The sequence below is a fragment of the Mastomys coucha genome, unplaced genomic scaffold (genome assembly GCF_008632895.1).
Source record: "Mastomys coucha isolate ucsf_1 unplaced genomic scaffold, UCSF_Mcou_1 pScaffold20, whole genome shotgun sequence".
NCBI lineage: Eukaryota > Metazoa > Chordata > Mammalia > Rodentia > Muridae > Mastomys > Mastomys coucha.
In genome coordinates, this window is record NW_022196903.1 from 53,378,975 (window position 1) to 53,396,062 (window position 17,088).

Genomic DNA, 17,088 nt, shown 5'->3' on the forward strand with positions numbered 1-17,088 from the left:
AGAGAGAGAGAGAGAGAGAGAGAGAGAGAGGTGCTGTGCAGCACTGTTTGCTGAGGCTTAGGGCACCGGGTCTCCTGCTACCTCTATTTCCTCCTATAGAAGTGGACTAAGGAGGTGCATGGACATGGAGAGGCTCAAATGCAGCATCATCACAATGTAGAGGAGGTGGGAGAAGTCTGTGGGAGCTTGAATGCAGCTCCCTATTCATACCACTACAATGGCCAAATCTGTCTTATGCGTAGGACTCATAAAAATCAAATCAAATCAAATTCAGGCAGCATGGTGCAAGAGAGGGAAGACAGAGACCTTCAGACCTCTATGGAACCCACAGACCTGCCACTAGCACATGGCACAGACAAACCATAGATACCCTCTTATTGCTATGCCAAGCAGCATGGATGGAGGATGTTATCCAGCCACCCCTGGGGTCATGAGAGTGGGAGAGCTAGCTCAGCCCCCTCACTGGTTGTAGGTCTTGAGAGAGTGGACCCTGTGCCTTGCCTGGGAAATACAGTGGAGCTGACCCTGATGGTGAAGGCACAGGTGAGCCATCTCTGAGAGTTCGAGAATACTCCAGCCCCTGACAGGCTGCAGTACTTGGGAGAATGGGCCCTGAAGCTTGACTGGGTACCATAGTAAAGCTGACTCTGGAAAGCTGGGTGCGAGTGATATAAGATGATCAGGAGAGCTAACACTGGATTCTACCAATAGTAGCCTTGAGTAGCCTAGCCAAAGCAGTGCTGGAGAGTTCACCCTGGCGGTGCAGATAAGAAAGAGCCACGGGCTGACCAGCTCAGCTACCCAGGATCAGATCCAGGGCTCTGAATTAGCCTACCCCCCAACATCTATATCATCTGCAAATGATCGCGATGTGTAAAAGAGCCAGTCCTGCTGTTCCAAAGTTGCAGGATCTCCATAACTCAGGATAAGAACAATGTTGGCTGGTTTTGTGTGTCAATTTACTCTGGTTACAGATTCGCCTTTCCTACATGTAATGCTTTTGCCAAAACCATCACATGTGTACATACAGAGTGCCTTATCCAGCATCATGGTATGCCACACAGTATTGCTTCAAACCAAGGGATTTATTTCCCAACCAGAGAACTGTGACAGTGGCCCACAATCATGGAATCCACTGGCTTTGCTGTTCCTCACAATCCTGAAGCAGCTGGGCTGATAGAAAGGTAGAATGGCCTTTTGAACACAGCAGCATGGAGAGCTGGGGTGGGGGGTCTTCTGAAGGCAGTCTATGCTTTGAATCAGCCTCTGATATATGGTATGGTTTCTTCCAGGTTTCTTCCATCCACGAGTTCAGGAAACCAAGGGGTAGAAAAGGGAATAGCTCTATATACTATCACTCCTAGTAACCCACTTACAAAGTTTTTGCTTCCTGCTCCTGCAACTCTTAAATTCTGCTTGCTTACATGTGGAAACCATTGTAGCCACAATAAAGTAGCATTGTAAGGAATAGTAATTTTGAATGAATTATAGTATCATCATAAATATAATGAGGTATAATAATTTAGTCCATGTATGACTGCTAAAGAGGAAGTAGAGAAGCCCCCTACCCCCTTTTTTTGTTCCTTTGTTATGTGGATCTTTCAATACTTAAGGCACCATCTTCTTGCAAAGGCTTGCAAACCAAGATTGACGAGATGAAGCCATCACAGAAGAGGTGTCATGTTTTGGATCTAATATGGTTTCCAGAGGCCTTATGTTATGGACTTTGAGGGATGGATTAGATCCTGGGGGCTCCAACCTCATCAATGCATTTCCTAATTATTTCATAAATAATGACTACTAAATAGTGGTTAAAACTATAGGTGGTAGCACCTAGTGGGAGAAAGTGTCTTGCCTTTGCCCCCTCCACTTACTGGCTGCCAACTTTGCTCTGTAACATGTTCCTGGTGCCATGATGCTCTTGCTCATCACAGGCAATGCAGTCATCCAACCACACACTGAAACTTCTGAGTTAATAAGCTTTCTTTCTCTTACATTGTTTCATTTGATTACTTTGCATAGTGATGGAAAACTGACTAACATCTAAGTGTTAGAGAATATGAAATATAGCATTAACATGTATGAAATACATACATGTATGACATATAGCATTAAGTACACACATTATGGGTAAAAAGTTCTTTAGATTTTCAACTTCTAAACATAGCTCCAGGCAACTCTCCTCTTGAATTGTTGTCACTTCATTTCCGGTGAGCACCATGCTTGACTACTGCAATGGTCCCTGCCACTATGGTCATGGACTCTAATCCCTTGGAACCATGAATCCCAAATTGCATGTTTTCTTTGATCCTTGGCTGATTTCAGGTGGAAGCATCAATATCCAGGGCCCCGCAGCACTTACTCCTTGTTTTTGAAGACAGGCAAATGCCACAGATCTTTAAGTGTCTGAGCCAACCCCAGACCCAAGGAATATTACAATCCTCATGGTATTTCTTCAAGCCTTTCTCACTGTGGTGGTTTGAATAAGACTAGCCCCTATAGGCTCATAGATTAGAATATTCAGTACCCACTTGGTAAAATTGTTTGGGAAGGATTAGGAGGTGTGGCCTTGTTAAAGGAGGTGTGTCACTGGCAGTAGGCTTTGAAGTTCCAATAGGCCACATTATTCCCACTTAGGTCTCTCTTCCTTCTGTCTATGGCTCAGGATGTAAATGTTCAGTTACTACTTGAGCACCATGCTTGCCTGCCTGCTGTCATGGCCCCTGCCACTACAGTCATGGAACCATGAGTCCCAAATTTCATGTTTTCTTTTATCCTTGGCTGATCTGTCACAGCAATAGAAAAGTAACTAAGACACTCATAAACAATTCAGTTAAAGAAGCATTGCCACCTGATATATACTGTCATTCTTAAATGCTTCCTTACTTGAATCATGAGGAACAACTCTTTGGTTATTTGATATATCCAATCTCTCCGTCCTAACCTCCGTCTTGCCTTTTACATCATCAGGAAAAGCCACATATACTAATTTCCCCTGTCTTCTTTATGATGGGAGAAGGTATATGACAAATTCTGACTAATGAAGCATTCCTGGAACACTATTCTAAGGACTTTCAAAAAAAAAATCTCTTTCTCATAAGTAGGACAGAACTTGCTGGTATTGCCACATGCCTGCTTGTATTGTTTTGATCATAACTACAGAAGCTAGATGGTGACCAAGAGATGACAACCAAGATAATCACAGAACTACCCACCTTAACACAGTTGAACTGAGAAAGAAATGAGAAAACAGGAAGACTCCATAAGTCATCACCACAAAACTGTCTTTTATTAACAAAACCAAAGAACCCCAAACACTTTTTGTGAACATTAACTTTTTCCCTTAAGATTTCAAAATGGTATTTTGTGTGTACATATTTTAAGCTTTCCAACACATTTGGAATACAGTTATTGACATAATACAAGCCTAAGAAACAAAAGTGAGATGTTCTTAAGTTTGATTTTAAACATTTATAACTCTGAAATGGCCATATGTGACTCCTAAGTCCTGGTTCACATGCCATTTCTCCTTTGCCTCATGGGATCAGGGCTGCAGCCTCATGGGATGCACAGCAGCACATGTAGTGGATACAAGGAAGGAAGTCAATGTTGTCACTGAAATGCCCATGTGTTGATACCCAGTGGTAAGCAGGAAGGTGTCAATCCACCTGTCTTAAGAGGAAATCTGTAAACAACATGATCTCCATTTATTCTTTGGGCATTTTATTTTTCCCTCAGCTGGTTGGTCAGAAAGATAGTATTATCTACCAAGCAAGTATGAGTAAACATACTGGGGGGAGTCACTACTGCTGCTGCTGCTCTGAGGGCCCTTGGCCAAAATCAGGGCTCTCCAAGCTCCGCATTGATGCAGAGAAGGGTTTACAAGATAGTCCCGGGACTTCCTTCAACAAGCACAGATTAATCTCACTTACACAATAAAACATGCTTAGGAAATCTAGCCCACTCATACCACAAACAACAACCAAACTCTGGAAATTATTGTGACAGGATTTCTAACCGTATCTGAATCAAAATTAATGCCCTTAAAAATAATTTTAAAAATCACCCAGATAATAATTGTCTTGTTTAAAATATTTTGTTCCTTATATGTATAAATTCAGCTTAGGATTTATTTTATCACCCCAAACTGGATGAAAAAATAAGGAATGTATTAATTTCAAATGTATAATAATTTACCAAAGTGTGAAATAAATTTTTGAAGGGATATGGATAGATCTTTCTGCCATTTCAGCTACTCTTTTATATAGTAATAAGCTATTCTGAAAACAGTAAGGAGGTATCTGTTTTAGTAATATGTATCTGAGTGAATGTTTCAGAATTCCTAATTAATTATGTTGACCACAAGACACAAAGAGGGAAGAGGTGTCAACTGTGCCTTCCTGAGCTCTGCAGTGCACACTGACTTGCCCACTTTCATTCTGGTTTGGGAAGCCGCCTCTCACGCATGCCCATGGAAAATGCTAACATGGTATTCTCACAGGATATCTAGATCTGCTAGCTGATGGTCAAGACAGACATCACACAACTGTTTCTTTGTTGATAGAGATGACACCCTAGTTTAGATACTATATACAAAAATGTGTGCCTGTCACTTTTAACACTCACATGTGCTCTGCTAAGAGTTCATGTAATGAGTGTGGCTTTTCTAGTTATTCAGTTTACACCTATAGACAAGCACCAAGAAACATGCACACTACAAGGAGCCTAGAGATGAAGGATTCAGATTTCACACCTTTAAGGGACACGCTGTCACAGAATGCTGATGACATGGTTTCTATCACTCATGCTCTAATTGGGGGTCTTTGCAACAAAGGGGGCTTGTGAAGGTTTCTGTCCTTCTGTCTTTTTCTTTTAGGGTTTACAGTAGGTTCTGTGTCAGGCACTAATCAGTCGGGTGGCTTTTGGTCCATCGGGTATGTTAGTTGTCTTTTTGCACCTTTTTAATCCTTCTGCAAAGAGCCAAGTTCAAATGCTGGAAACCGTGCTGTCTCTGGTACCAAGATGTCAGAAAGAAAGTGAACAGCACCAGCCATACCTGCAAAGCAAAATGTGCATCTTTTAGGAACCACACAGGTTAGCATAAATAAAACAGAGTGACATTTAATCTTTTCCACTACCAGGGGCTGTAAGGACATAAGGAAAAATACCATCTCAATTTAAAATGGTGTCATTAAAAACATCACCCAACAGGCAATTATACCATTGTTTTCTTTACAGGTGTGTGTGTGTGTGTGTGCGCGTGTGCGTGTGCATGTGTGTGTGCGTGTGTGTGTGTGTGTGTGTGTGTATTTAGGCATATGCATGCCACAGTTGAGTATAGACCTCAGCAGATACCTTCAGGAGTCAGTCTTTGCCTTCTACTTTGTTTGAGACAGGGTCTCCATTGTTTTCTACTGCATGGAGACCAGGGTAGCTGATTGGCAAGTGTCTGACTTTCCTCTTTAAGACTGAGATTATACACCTAAGCTATACATCTACACATATGGGTTCTGGAGGCTTAAACTCAGATTCTAACACTTGTATGACAAGTAAGTTTATCTACTGAGGAATCTCCTCTACTGCGTTACACCATGTTTTAAGAAATGGCTTTTGGATTCTTATCTTGCACTTGAAATGTTAAGATGATACAGCAGCATGTAAGAACATAGATCTTGGATGTGGTTCAGTATTACAGTGCTTATCTAACTGGTGTAAGGACTTGAGGACCATAATCAGCATACATGATTTAAAACAAAAAAGCAAACAAATGCCCTGAGGAATTTAAGTACATTGCTAACTATATGTCCAAAAATGAAACTTTCCTCTCAGAGCTTTTATACTCTCCATCCAATTTTATGTCTTCTTAAACATCTAAGAAAATAAGTTTTAATTAACTGTAATTTGTTTATGTCAAAGCCCCCCCACCCCAAGTAGGGAACAACAGCTTTTGAAATTGACTGACAGAAACATTAGGGGCCTGGGGGTGAGCTTCTTGTCTTCCCGAGCCTCCAGCTTGTGTGTCCACCTCAGTCAGAGTAATTCCCTTCTCACAGTTTCAGTTTGCTTCGTTTTTCTTTTGCCACAAAATTTACACACAAACAAATACATAAATCATAAGTGTTCTTTGAATCTTGACAACTGTACAGCCTGTATAAAACAAACATCTGTTACAATCTGGATCTACCAGCATGTGGGTCCATGTGTCCCTGGACTCTATCTCCATTCCATCATTAGAGGCAACCAACTGCCATAGATAAGCTTTGTCTGTTTCAGAACGTGTCCAGGATGGAATCCATATGCAGCCTCTGAGGCTTCTTTAGTTACACTCCTGCAGTTGACATGTTTCATGGCTGCCAGTAGTCTGCCCTTCTCACTGAGTACTGTGTCAGAGTATTGTTTCTTTGTCAGAGTACAGAGACTGTATTTTGTTGCTAAAGGAAATTTGGTCCAAGCTTTCCTTACAACTTTTTACTTGTAGTAAGGGTTCTAGAAGCTTAATGAATAAAAGAATCCTGGACATATTAGAACCCATTGAATCAAAAAGTGGCCCTTAATGCCTTTGAGAGGACCCTAGAGAAGCCACAGAAAAGCTTGTTTCAGGATTTCATAGGCAGGTGCCAGTCCCACAGAATGCTGCCCACAGAATACAGGGTGGGTGCTCCAGGAGAACATCAGATGCAGCTCAGCCAGAGCTGTTAGACTCCTACATAAGAACTTGGCTAGTAGTTACTGCCAGTTCTAGCTGCCATGCATTGGTGAGGCACAGGGCAAATATGACTAGTTGGCTTCCTAGCCATAGAAGTTCAAATGTGGAATTTTGACCCAATGGGCAATTAAAATTGCTATGTTAGAATTGAATATATAAACATCAGTGGCCTCCACTTTAGAGTTCCGATATTAACTCCTGTTTTCTGATATAAATCCATGTCATGTTTATTTTTTTCTGAGACAGGGCCTCATAAAGAGCCTAGGCCAGACTCATACTCATGATCTAATCCTTTTGCTACCAGTGTGATGAGATTACAGGCAAGGACCATCATATCTGTCATATATTTTTGTGATGTAAACAACTAAAGATTTTATTCTGATTTTAGCTTATACAGAAAAAGCATTGATAAAATCTATTTCCTATCTACTTGATTTGAAATAAATAATTTTTTCCTTCTGAGGTTTACTTTAGGATATAGTTATAAGATGTGGTTCTAAAGTTATTATCAATTTGTCCTAATGCTATAAAGTCTTTGCACTGTGGTTTATAAGTTAGCCAAAACATGCAAGTGCATATGCGCGCGCGCGCACACACACACACACACACACACACACACACACAAAGTATTTGGGAGGCCAAATATATTGGTGCACACCTTAATTAACAGCACTTGGGAGTCAGGGGCAGGCAGATCTGTATGAGTTTGAGGCTAGCCCTAATCTACATATCAAATTCCAGGACAGCCAGGACTACATGGAGAGACCCTATCATAAAAAAAAATCAAATAAACAAACCAAAAGGATATCTCTGTCTCTACAAGTTCAATTATAATTTAATAGTAAATTAATCATAGTATATTCTTATATATTATATCTATTAATTGGGAAGACTTAATTATTGTTACTTTAACTAATGGCCTTGTTATTACCATCAGTAAAAGTACTGAACTCTTTTAAATATTCACTCTTATTTTTCTAATTATTAATTATCCAAGTACTACTTTCCATTAATATTAGTTACTAGTAATTCTTTATATAAATTGAAGAATTAACTGCATTAAATATCTACTCAAGTTTCCAATGAACATACAGAAAATATTTTATATATATACAATATTACAGTATTACAGAGGAAATGCAGAAGACTAAACATACTATCTTTCCCCCAATCCAGTAAGCCTTCCAGGCTTTGTCTGCATATGTACTTCATACAAGTTCTAAAATTTTTGAAGATACTTGCAGGACCAAAATATAGCAAGATCAATAGGCTTGCTATCATTGTATTTTAGTTCTGAAGTTTTACTCAAATGTCCTAATGCTAGTCTTCAAAACACAGGGATCAGTTTTACTAGATTAAGTATTTAAATGGACAGTTTTATTTTATTTTTCACACTCTTACCTTCAAAGAGGGAATAAGGTCTGTCAGGAATGCGACATCCATGTGCTCCGTAGTCTAGACACCACTCTGCAAACTAAAAGGAGGACATTTCTTTTTAAGAATAGAATTTCTAAGAGGCAATGAATAGGACACTTAAATGAGTTTATAAGAATTGAAGAGAGGGCTCAAGATATGTCTCAGTGGTTATGAGCACCTGTGTTCTTCCAGAGGACCCTAGTTTGATTCTAAGACCCACACCAAATGGCTCACAAACACCTGAAATGCCATCCTTGATGGGAACTGTCTCCTCTGGCCACTTTGAGCACTTTCATTTATATGCACATTCCTACAGACAGACACACATAATTAAAAACATTAAAAATAACTTGGAAAAAAATAACTAAAGAAGCCAGTTTCAGCAACAGTGATTCCAGGGCTCTGAACTTTACTGTATGGCCAAAACCCACTGGAAGGATGAGAGTTAGAGATCTTTCCTTGCCAGTCTCTTCCTCTGTAGGTTACATCTACCTTAAATCATCGTAGGGACACCTGGGGAAGAAATGCACAATACTAAACAGCACCCTGCTCCTTCCAAGCACCTGTTCCGTCTGAATAAACATCTGTGGCTCTGACCCTGTCTTCAGCCTTGGCCGCTGGCTGCCCGTGGCCTAGGTCACTTATGGAGAACACGCTCGGCATTCTTCTTTTCCTCGGGGTCCTCACATCTACTGGCTTATAAACTGTTGCTGGAACAATCCTCCAATGTGCAAACATCTCAGCCCTTAGCTCTCTCCTGTATGGGCTTTACACCCTAAATAAGTTAATGCTAAGTTAATGCTGTCCTTCTTATACCACAGACATGGTCTTGGTGTGTGACTCATTGCTTCTCCACTAATGAGTCAACAAACACTGATGTGGAAACCCAAGCTCTTCCTGACTCCTCCCCACCAGATCTACAGTGATTTTTCTAAGGAAGAGTCTTAACATGGACCCGCCATTTTTCAAATTGGTGTTCAGTCTGGCTGGTTATTAAAATTCACCTTTAAGTCCTGAAAAATCACTGGTAAGAGGGAATTTCACTTAAATGATCTCAAATGGGACACAATGGTGCTCAAGTGTAGTCAAGGTTGAGAACTGCTCTGTGCATGTCTGACTTAAAGTCTTAACATGGCACTGAAATTCTCCCTCTTCAAGCCACACTAAGCTGTTTCCTGACTCTGTGACTTTGTATTACTATTATAAAAAGAACGGATGCCAATTCCCCAGCTGACTCTCTAACTAACTTGCAAAATATCATTTCTTAAGAAGCAGATCTTACTATTTATTTAACCATCTAATATTGTACTTACCTTTGCCTCTAGCTCCTGTTCTGCTCTGACCCCACAATCTAGCAACCATGAGTTTTATATCATTCTCTTAGGTGCTTCAACCTCCAGGTCACTGGACAGTAAGGTTCCTCTCTACAATATCCCTCACCTTCCTTTGAATAACTTCCGGGCATTCTTCCAGTTTTGGCGTAAACATCATTTTCTGACCTCCCAAGACTAGACTGGGCTCTGCCTTCTTACATGTTTCTACAGCATCCTATGATCATTCTGTGAGTGTCAGAACCCTACAAATAAATGCATTCTCAGGGATTCCAAAATGGCGAGGCCTATTCAATTTGGGTTGGACAAAACAAAACAACAATGATAAAAACACCTCATAATGGTAGCAGGGTTCATTGTTCAAATGGTATTAAAAAATATGCTATCCATAATGCATCAAGTGTCATGAGCCACTGCATTTTGCTGTATTCCTCAGTCATTTCAGTGTATGCACATAGTTACATCACATAAAACATACATAGTAATAAAAATACAGGCAAACATTTACCAAGTCTGGCTTCATGCCATTCATGAAAATACACTCTTAGAATATTTAATTGTTCCAATTTGACCCCATGTGCTACTGATAGACATACTATAGGGGAATAACCTTCAACAAGAATGATCATGGAGCTTATATTTAACCAGTTTGAACCAAGTAATAAGTAAAACATTCAATAAATGATTAGTAGTATTAAAGACCCCTGAAGAATGTCAAAGTAACATTGGAAGGCAAAGATTTCCTACACAAATTGCAGGGGAATGTACATTTTTAGTGAAGGAAATAGGAATTAACAGTTTAGCCTCCATTCTACTGAGAGGGAAGAACAGTGCTATCGGGTGAAGAATGCCTGAAAGTAGTATAGGATGAGACAAGAAGGTAGGAAAATAGGGAAGGGTCAAGGCATGCAGGACTACAGAAATTCAGAGACAGGAGGGTAGCTTTGAATTCAGTTTAATGGGAAACCAATTAAGTATTTAACTAGGAACAATTGTAGAAAGTTTGAATGTTATATCAATTAATTCTTAAAACATCTTAGATAATCATTTTCTCCCCTTTTTTTCCACATAAGGAAATTGAGGCATGAAGAATAAATGTACTTTAAGACAATAAAGCTTTTATATAAGGCAAGTGTAATGTCAAAAATCTGTAACAATAGAATTGGGAGGTGGAGCAGGAAGATCACTTCACATTCATGATCATTCTTGGCAACAGCAAACCAAGGTCTGTCTGTGCTAGCTCAGAATTTTTCTCAAAAAACAACCAACCAAATAAATGTTTATACACAGTGCTGTATTCTGACCAGGCAGTAAGATTCTGTAACTTGTGCTTTTCAGAGCACCCTTTATGTTTGCTACCTTCCCTTCACAGAGAGATACAGAGGGCCCAAGGACAAGGCTGTGCCAGAAGAAACACATTAACCCAAAGACTGGGAGGAGGTTCAAAGCAGGAAGGGGAGTTGTGCTTTTGGAATCCGTTCTGGGATTCCAAAACTCAGAAGGAGTGTGGATTAGAGGTATCCTCACCTTACAAGCTCGATAGAGATACTTCTTATCCTGCGTCAGGTGATAAAGGGACAAAAAGGAATAACCATTTCCAGAGGTTCCATGGCAGATTCCATAACCTTTCCGGAGCAGACCTCGCTGCCAAATCACGTCACTGCACTCCATGGCCTCTTTCAAGTATTTTTCCTCCTTAAAAACCTGGAGAGAAAGAAACCAAAAACAGTGTTAGCAAAATGTTCTGCATAAGAGTCAGAAAAAATATTTCCCCATTGATTAAAAAACTATACATTATGAAACAGACAAGGCATTTGGGTTAAGAACCTCTCCACCTAGTCAGGTCCTTCTCACAGTCTAATTCAGTGAGTCTCCCCTCCACAGATCCTCCTTAATCTGCCAGGCCTAGCACTGGTGCCTCATCCAGTGTCCAGGCTTACCTACTCTAGCCACCTGTGCCTATGTGGCAACCAACCTTTAAACTTCTACCAGGACCTGCCCTGCCTGCCCCTGAACCCACAAGCCCTTGGCACAACACATGCAACCTCTCTATTCAGCCAGATCTACCTTCTATTCAAGGCTTGAACCAGGACTCACATCCTGCATACCAGACCAGTCTACCCTGTTCACCTGACTTCACTCCACCTAACTCATTTTCAACCTTCAAGCACAATCCCACATTCTCCCTTCTGCTCCAACCTGCTCTATTCATATCAGAAACAGGACTACAAAGAGAGGTCCCCATGCCTAGATCACATTGGAAAAATTGTGAACAATAAAAGAGGTCAGTCCAATATCTTCTCCCAAAACCCACTAGTGCTGTAGAAATGTTTGCCAAAGAGAAAGACCTAGATAAGCCATAGAACACAGATTTAAAGGAACAATAATAGTTTTTTTTCTAAAAATTAAAGGAGTTTAAAGGATATATCAAAATAAAAACAAAACACTTAAAATACAAACATACATCAAAAAAGATTATCTATCCACCATGACCAAGTTGGCTTTATCCTTGAAATCCATATAATTCATTATATACAAATAAATAAATGTTATAGATAAAATAAATTGACTTAAGCAAATAAACAAAAATCACATGATCATCTCAATATAGAAAAGGCCTTTGATACAATTCAACAGAACTCCATGATAAAAGTCCTAGATAACATAGAACTAGAGGAAACAAACCTCAATATAATAAAAGCTACATACGAGAAACCCAAGCCAACATCATCCTGGAGAAAAGCTTGAAGCCATCCCCCATATGTCAGGAAGGAGACAGGAACGTCCACTGTCCCCATTGACTTTCAGTATTGTGGCCCATGCACATGAGGGTGGAACACATAAGAGTGAAATTAAATAGATACAAACACAAAAACAAATCAAACTATCCTACTTGATAGGATATATACATTAGAGAGTTCAAAAGTCTTACTAGAAAATTAAAATAAAAAAATTCAGCAATGTGGCATGATGCAGATCAAGTTGCATAGATCAATGGAATAAATTCTCTCTCTAGACCCAAACAAATGCCAATGGGTAATATAAAATTTACTAAGTTGTCTGCCTAACTGCAGAGTAGATATGACAAAATAAATCACTGGTGAATATAAAGCTAGATAAATAGAATTATCCAATCTGAATTACAGAAAAGAAAAAGAAAACCAAATATAAAAGCCATTTAGGGAAATAATGGCCAAACATTTACAAAGTGTAGTGAAGAAGGTAAACTTGTGAACTCACAAGTTCAAGAGGACCACCAACTCAACTCATCCTGGCAGGTGAGGGACCTGCTAGCTCCTATGCCCACAGTTTTTCAACTGGTCACACTTCTTTAGGTAAGGAACCTAGACACTCACCATCAAATCTGCCTGCTTCCCACAACATGCTCAAAGGTCTCATTGTGGGCCTCCACTCTTCAGATAATTACATATAGAATCCCATATTGAACACCACTCCCTCCCCAAGAACCACTTGTCCTTCAGCTTCACTTCTACCCATTCTCAGGGCTCCGCTTTCATGGACCCAAGACTCTCACTGCCAACTTCATGCACCACTGCTGTTTGAGAACTGAGAGCATCTCCACCAGACCACTAAAGATTTTTACCTAGAGTTAAGAGATTTTTAACTAGAAGGTCTGCTACTGGGCTTAGAAACTTCTGATACCTGATTTGAACATCAACACTACATTGCTACCAGACTGAACCCTAAACTCCATTCAGCTGAAAACAATCTGGCAAGTTGGAGTCATTGAAAACAGAGATCCAAACATCCAGTCAACAAAGTAGAGGTACACCAGAATTTCCATACCAAGAAATACCACCAATAACCTAACTACAGATGTCTAGGTCCCATTTCAATAGCATAAGCTACATAAAGTACCAAGAGAACAGATTATCACCATAAAAGAAGTACCCCCATAGTGATGTAACCTGAAATAAAGCAACTCAGGTGATATACAAAATAAGAATTTAAAAACAGTAATAGTGCATATGAACAAGGAACTCAAAGAAGATATGAACAAATACCAGAATGAAGACTGTGAAAACTGTGAGTAACAAAACAATATAAGACATGAAAATATAATAAAGAGGATCAAAGAAATATATGAAACACCAAATAAACAGAACCATAAAAGAAACCCCTCATGTCATCTAATAGTCAAAATACTAAATTTACAGAAGAATGGATATTGAATGCTGCAAGAAAGATCAAATTACACAAAATGGTTGCCTTATCAGATCCAATCCATACCCTCCCCACACCTTTTCAAACTCACGGCCTCTACATAATTATTGTTACACACACAGACATATACAAAAATTTTAGTATGATCTGTTCAGATCATTTAGTGTTGTTCATATGTACGAGTTTAAGGCTGACACCTTTGGATTGGATTACCTATCTGGGGACTCCTCCCTAGAGAAAACTGAAACTCCCTTGTTTAGAGTGGGGCCTTGTGAGATTTCCCCATTCATGATGATATGTCAACTTGTATTGTCAGTTTTCATGTCTTATTTAGGAGCCCATATTGTTGAGATTTCATGGGTCCAGATTCCATATATGGGTCACTGTACTGGCTAGTTTTGTGTGTCAACTTGACACAGACTGGAGTTATCACAGAAGGGAGCTTCAGTTGGGGAAGTGCCTCCATGAGATCCAGCTGTGGGGCATTTTCTCAATTGCCCCTTGTGGGTGGTGCCATCCCTGGGCTGGAGGTCTTGGGCTCTATAAGAGAGCAGGCTGAGCAAGCCAGGGGAAGCAAGCCAGTAAGGCACATCCCTCCATGGCCTCTGCATCAGCTCCTGCTTCCTGACCTGCTTGAGTTCCAGTCCTGACTTCCTTGGTGATATACAGCAATATGGAAGTAAGCCGAATAAACCCTTTCTTCCCCAACTTGTTTCTTGGTCATGATGTTGTGCAGGAATAGAAACCCTAAGATAATGTCTTCAGGTTAAGAAGATTAAACTCCATTTGGTAGAATCAATGACCATGATTCAGTTTAAACTTGTCTTGCCATTGTGTGAATTCTTGCTTCCTTCTCATACAGTGTCTTCTCTTAGAGTTGTACCTGATTTTGTACCAGTTTTCATCTGAATCACTTGAGGAATAGGATGATTTTGCTTTTCTTTCTTGGCCAGGAATCTATTAATTCTGAAAGTGTTGTGAAAAGATATGGTGAGAAGCCAAGTCAGGAGTATGGTGCATAGTGGTGGAGGAAAGGAAAAGCAGAGGCCCCACATTAGTTTACCTTTCTACTGCTGTATAAAACTCCATGACCAAGGCAGCCTATCCTTACAGAAGTGATGATTTATTTGGCTTATGGCTCCATAGAGTAAATAGTCTATTATGATAAGGGAGTGTGGCATTCAGCAGCACTCACACTGCTTGGAGCAGAATTGGAGGCTCACATCTTAAACTGCAAGAAGGAACCAGAGAGTGAACTAGGAAAGCCATGTGGCTTTGGAAACCTCAAAACATACCCCAATGATGTATTTTCTACAGCAGGGACATATTTCCCAAGTTTCATTGAACTGTACCACCAATTGGAGAGCAAGTATTCAGATTCCAGAGCATATAGGAAATGTTCTTATTCAAATTACCACAGGAAGGAATTCGTGCCTGATGTGGTAAAACTAGCCCACTATCCAGAACTGGTAAAGCTGAGGACCCTAGAGGAGAACCTATTACTGCCATCTCTCTAAACTAGTATAATCTTCAACTACATTCTAAATACTTATCCTTCTACTCATGGGTAAGTATAGTTCTCTTCTAAGAAAAAATCTTTTTTGCAGTATTGCCCATTATAAAAGAATGCAACTGGTCCAAATTCAGAAAACAATTCTCTATGGGGTTTCACATAGCAACTGATATATATCTACAGTACAACCCCTGCATGTAACAGTCAGAGAATACCATGAGTGACAGTAGAACAACTGCTACAGGATCATTCTTGTATATGTGACTGTAGTGGCTATTCCTGGTTGTCAACTTGACTATATCTGAAATGAACTACAATCCAGAATTAGAAGGCTCACCTGGCCCTAATCTGGAGGCTGAGAGATAACAAGTTTCCGACCTGAATCTTGGCATGGAGATCTTGAGGTATAGTGGCTACGAATCCCAGAGGATTAAGATAGGAAGATCTATGAGTTCAAGATCATCTGGGATTAAAGGTGTGGTGGCATAGTGGCTATGAATCCTAGAAGATTAAGACTGGAAGAACACGAGTTCTATCAGTGGTAACACCTTTAACCTGGGCCACACTTTTGCTGGAGACCTACATAAAGAAGAAGGAAAGCTCGCTCTTTTTTCAATTGCTTGCCTTGTGGGACTGAGCAACTGCTGGATCCTCGGACTTCCATTCATAGCTGCTGCCGACCATTGTTGGGAGTGGATTGTTGGGAGTTGGACTACAGACTGTAAGTCTGCAATAAATTCCTTACTACATAGAGACTATCATAATTTCTGTGACTCTAAGGAACCCTGACTAATATAGTCATGTTTAAATTGTGGTTGTGGTTTTTCCAGTAATGAAATTTATTACCTCTCAAAAGAAAAAAAAAAAGAAAAAGAAAAAGTAAACTGAAAAGAAACTGGTTCTAGGTATATTGCTGTCAAGAACCTGAGTGTACTGGTTTGGTTTTGTTAGTTGTGTTGTTGCTTATTTGTTCGTTTGGTTTTAGGAATGGTGAAATTTTGGGGACTTTGAACTAGAAAAGTGGTTGAATTCTGTAAGCAGGGCTTAACAGGCTGCCTTACCAGGAGACTAAGACTGGAGAGAAAGGTAGATTGTAGCAGGAGGGCCCAAGAGGCTCAGGAAGCAAGCAAGACCTGTAAGAGCAACTAGGCTGATACATACTAGCACATTTGGTAGCACCAAGGTCCAGCCTCAGCATGAAGAGGGTCATGCAAAAGGGGGAATATTGGGAGTGGCACTGATTAAATAATGACTTAGAGTCAGTAGTAGTTGCAAGCTGTCGGTTCAAGTACTGTTTCTTTGACCAGGGATTCTTATCTTTCTTCCTTTTCCTTTCTTTTTCCTTCCTTCAACCAGAGAGCCTGAACCGAGACTTTTATTTACTAAAGTCACGTCTTCAAGGCTTTGACCATTGTTAATGCTTTCAGAAAACCTTAAATGTATATAAATTGTATGAATCCCAGATCATTAGTCTCAACCCCTGCTTTCTTAAAACAGAAACTAAACACAAAGCAAAAGCACATTTCCTTATAGTTTTTACACAGCCTGTTGTTCATAGGAAGCTGGGCACAGCTCTTGGGTTTCCTGGTACAGCGCACAGCATCCTTAGTAACTTCTTTCATGTAAGAAAAGAAAGGTGACAGACTACTTAGGTTGAAATGATTTCTTAAAGTGTTAAACTTTACGCAAGTAAAGCAGCTGGATCTCTCTGATATCTCTCTCCAATCCTTCAAATAGCTAGGAGAACGAGGTACTAACTTTTCATATGCTTATACTTCAGCTTTTAATGCTCTAATCTTTGTTCCCTGTCCTAGCAATTCCATGGCATCTTGTCCAAAATTGACAAGCTCTCTATGAATATTAACTCACTAGCCCACCATCCTTTTCCATTAAACCATACTCTCCTTTTTTTCCCTCATTCACTTTTTTTACATATT

At 39.9% G+C, this 17,088-nt stretch overlaps 1 protein-coding gene across 1 annotated transcript in view; it reads right to left on the bottom strand.

Moving 5' to 3' along the window:
- Positions 1-3,267: 3,267 nt before the first annotated feature.
- The window catches only part of Lancl2 (LanC like 2), a 44,830-nt gene continuing 31,009 nt past the window's right edge, over positions 3,268-17,088 (bottom strand). Inside the window, exons 7-9 of the mRNA XM_031382025.1 lie at positions 10,981-11,157; positions 8,108-8,180; positions 3,268-5,056 (exon numbers count right to left, since the gene is read on the bottom strand). Of these exons, the coding sequence (XP_031237885.1) occupies positions 4,962-5,056; positions 8,108-8,180; positions 10,981-11,157 (345 nt within the window). The 3' untranslated portion in view covers positions 3,268-4,961. The remainder of the gene's footprint in view (positions 5,057-8,107; positions 8,181-10,980; positions 11,158-17,088) is intronic.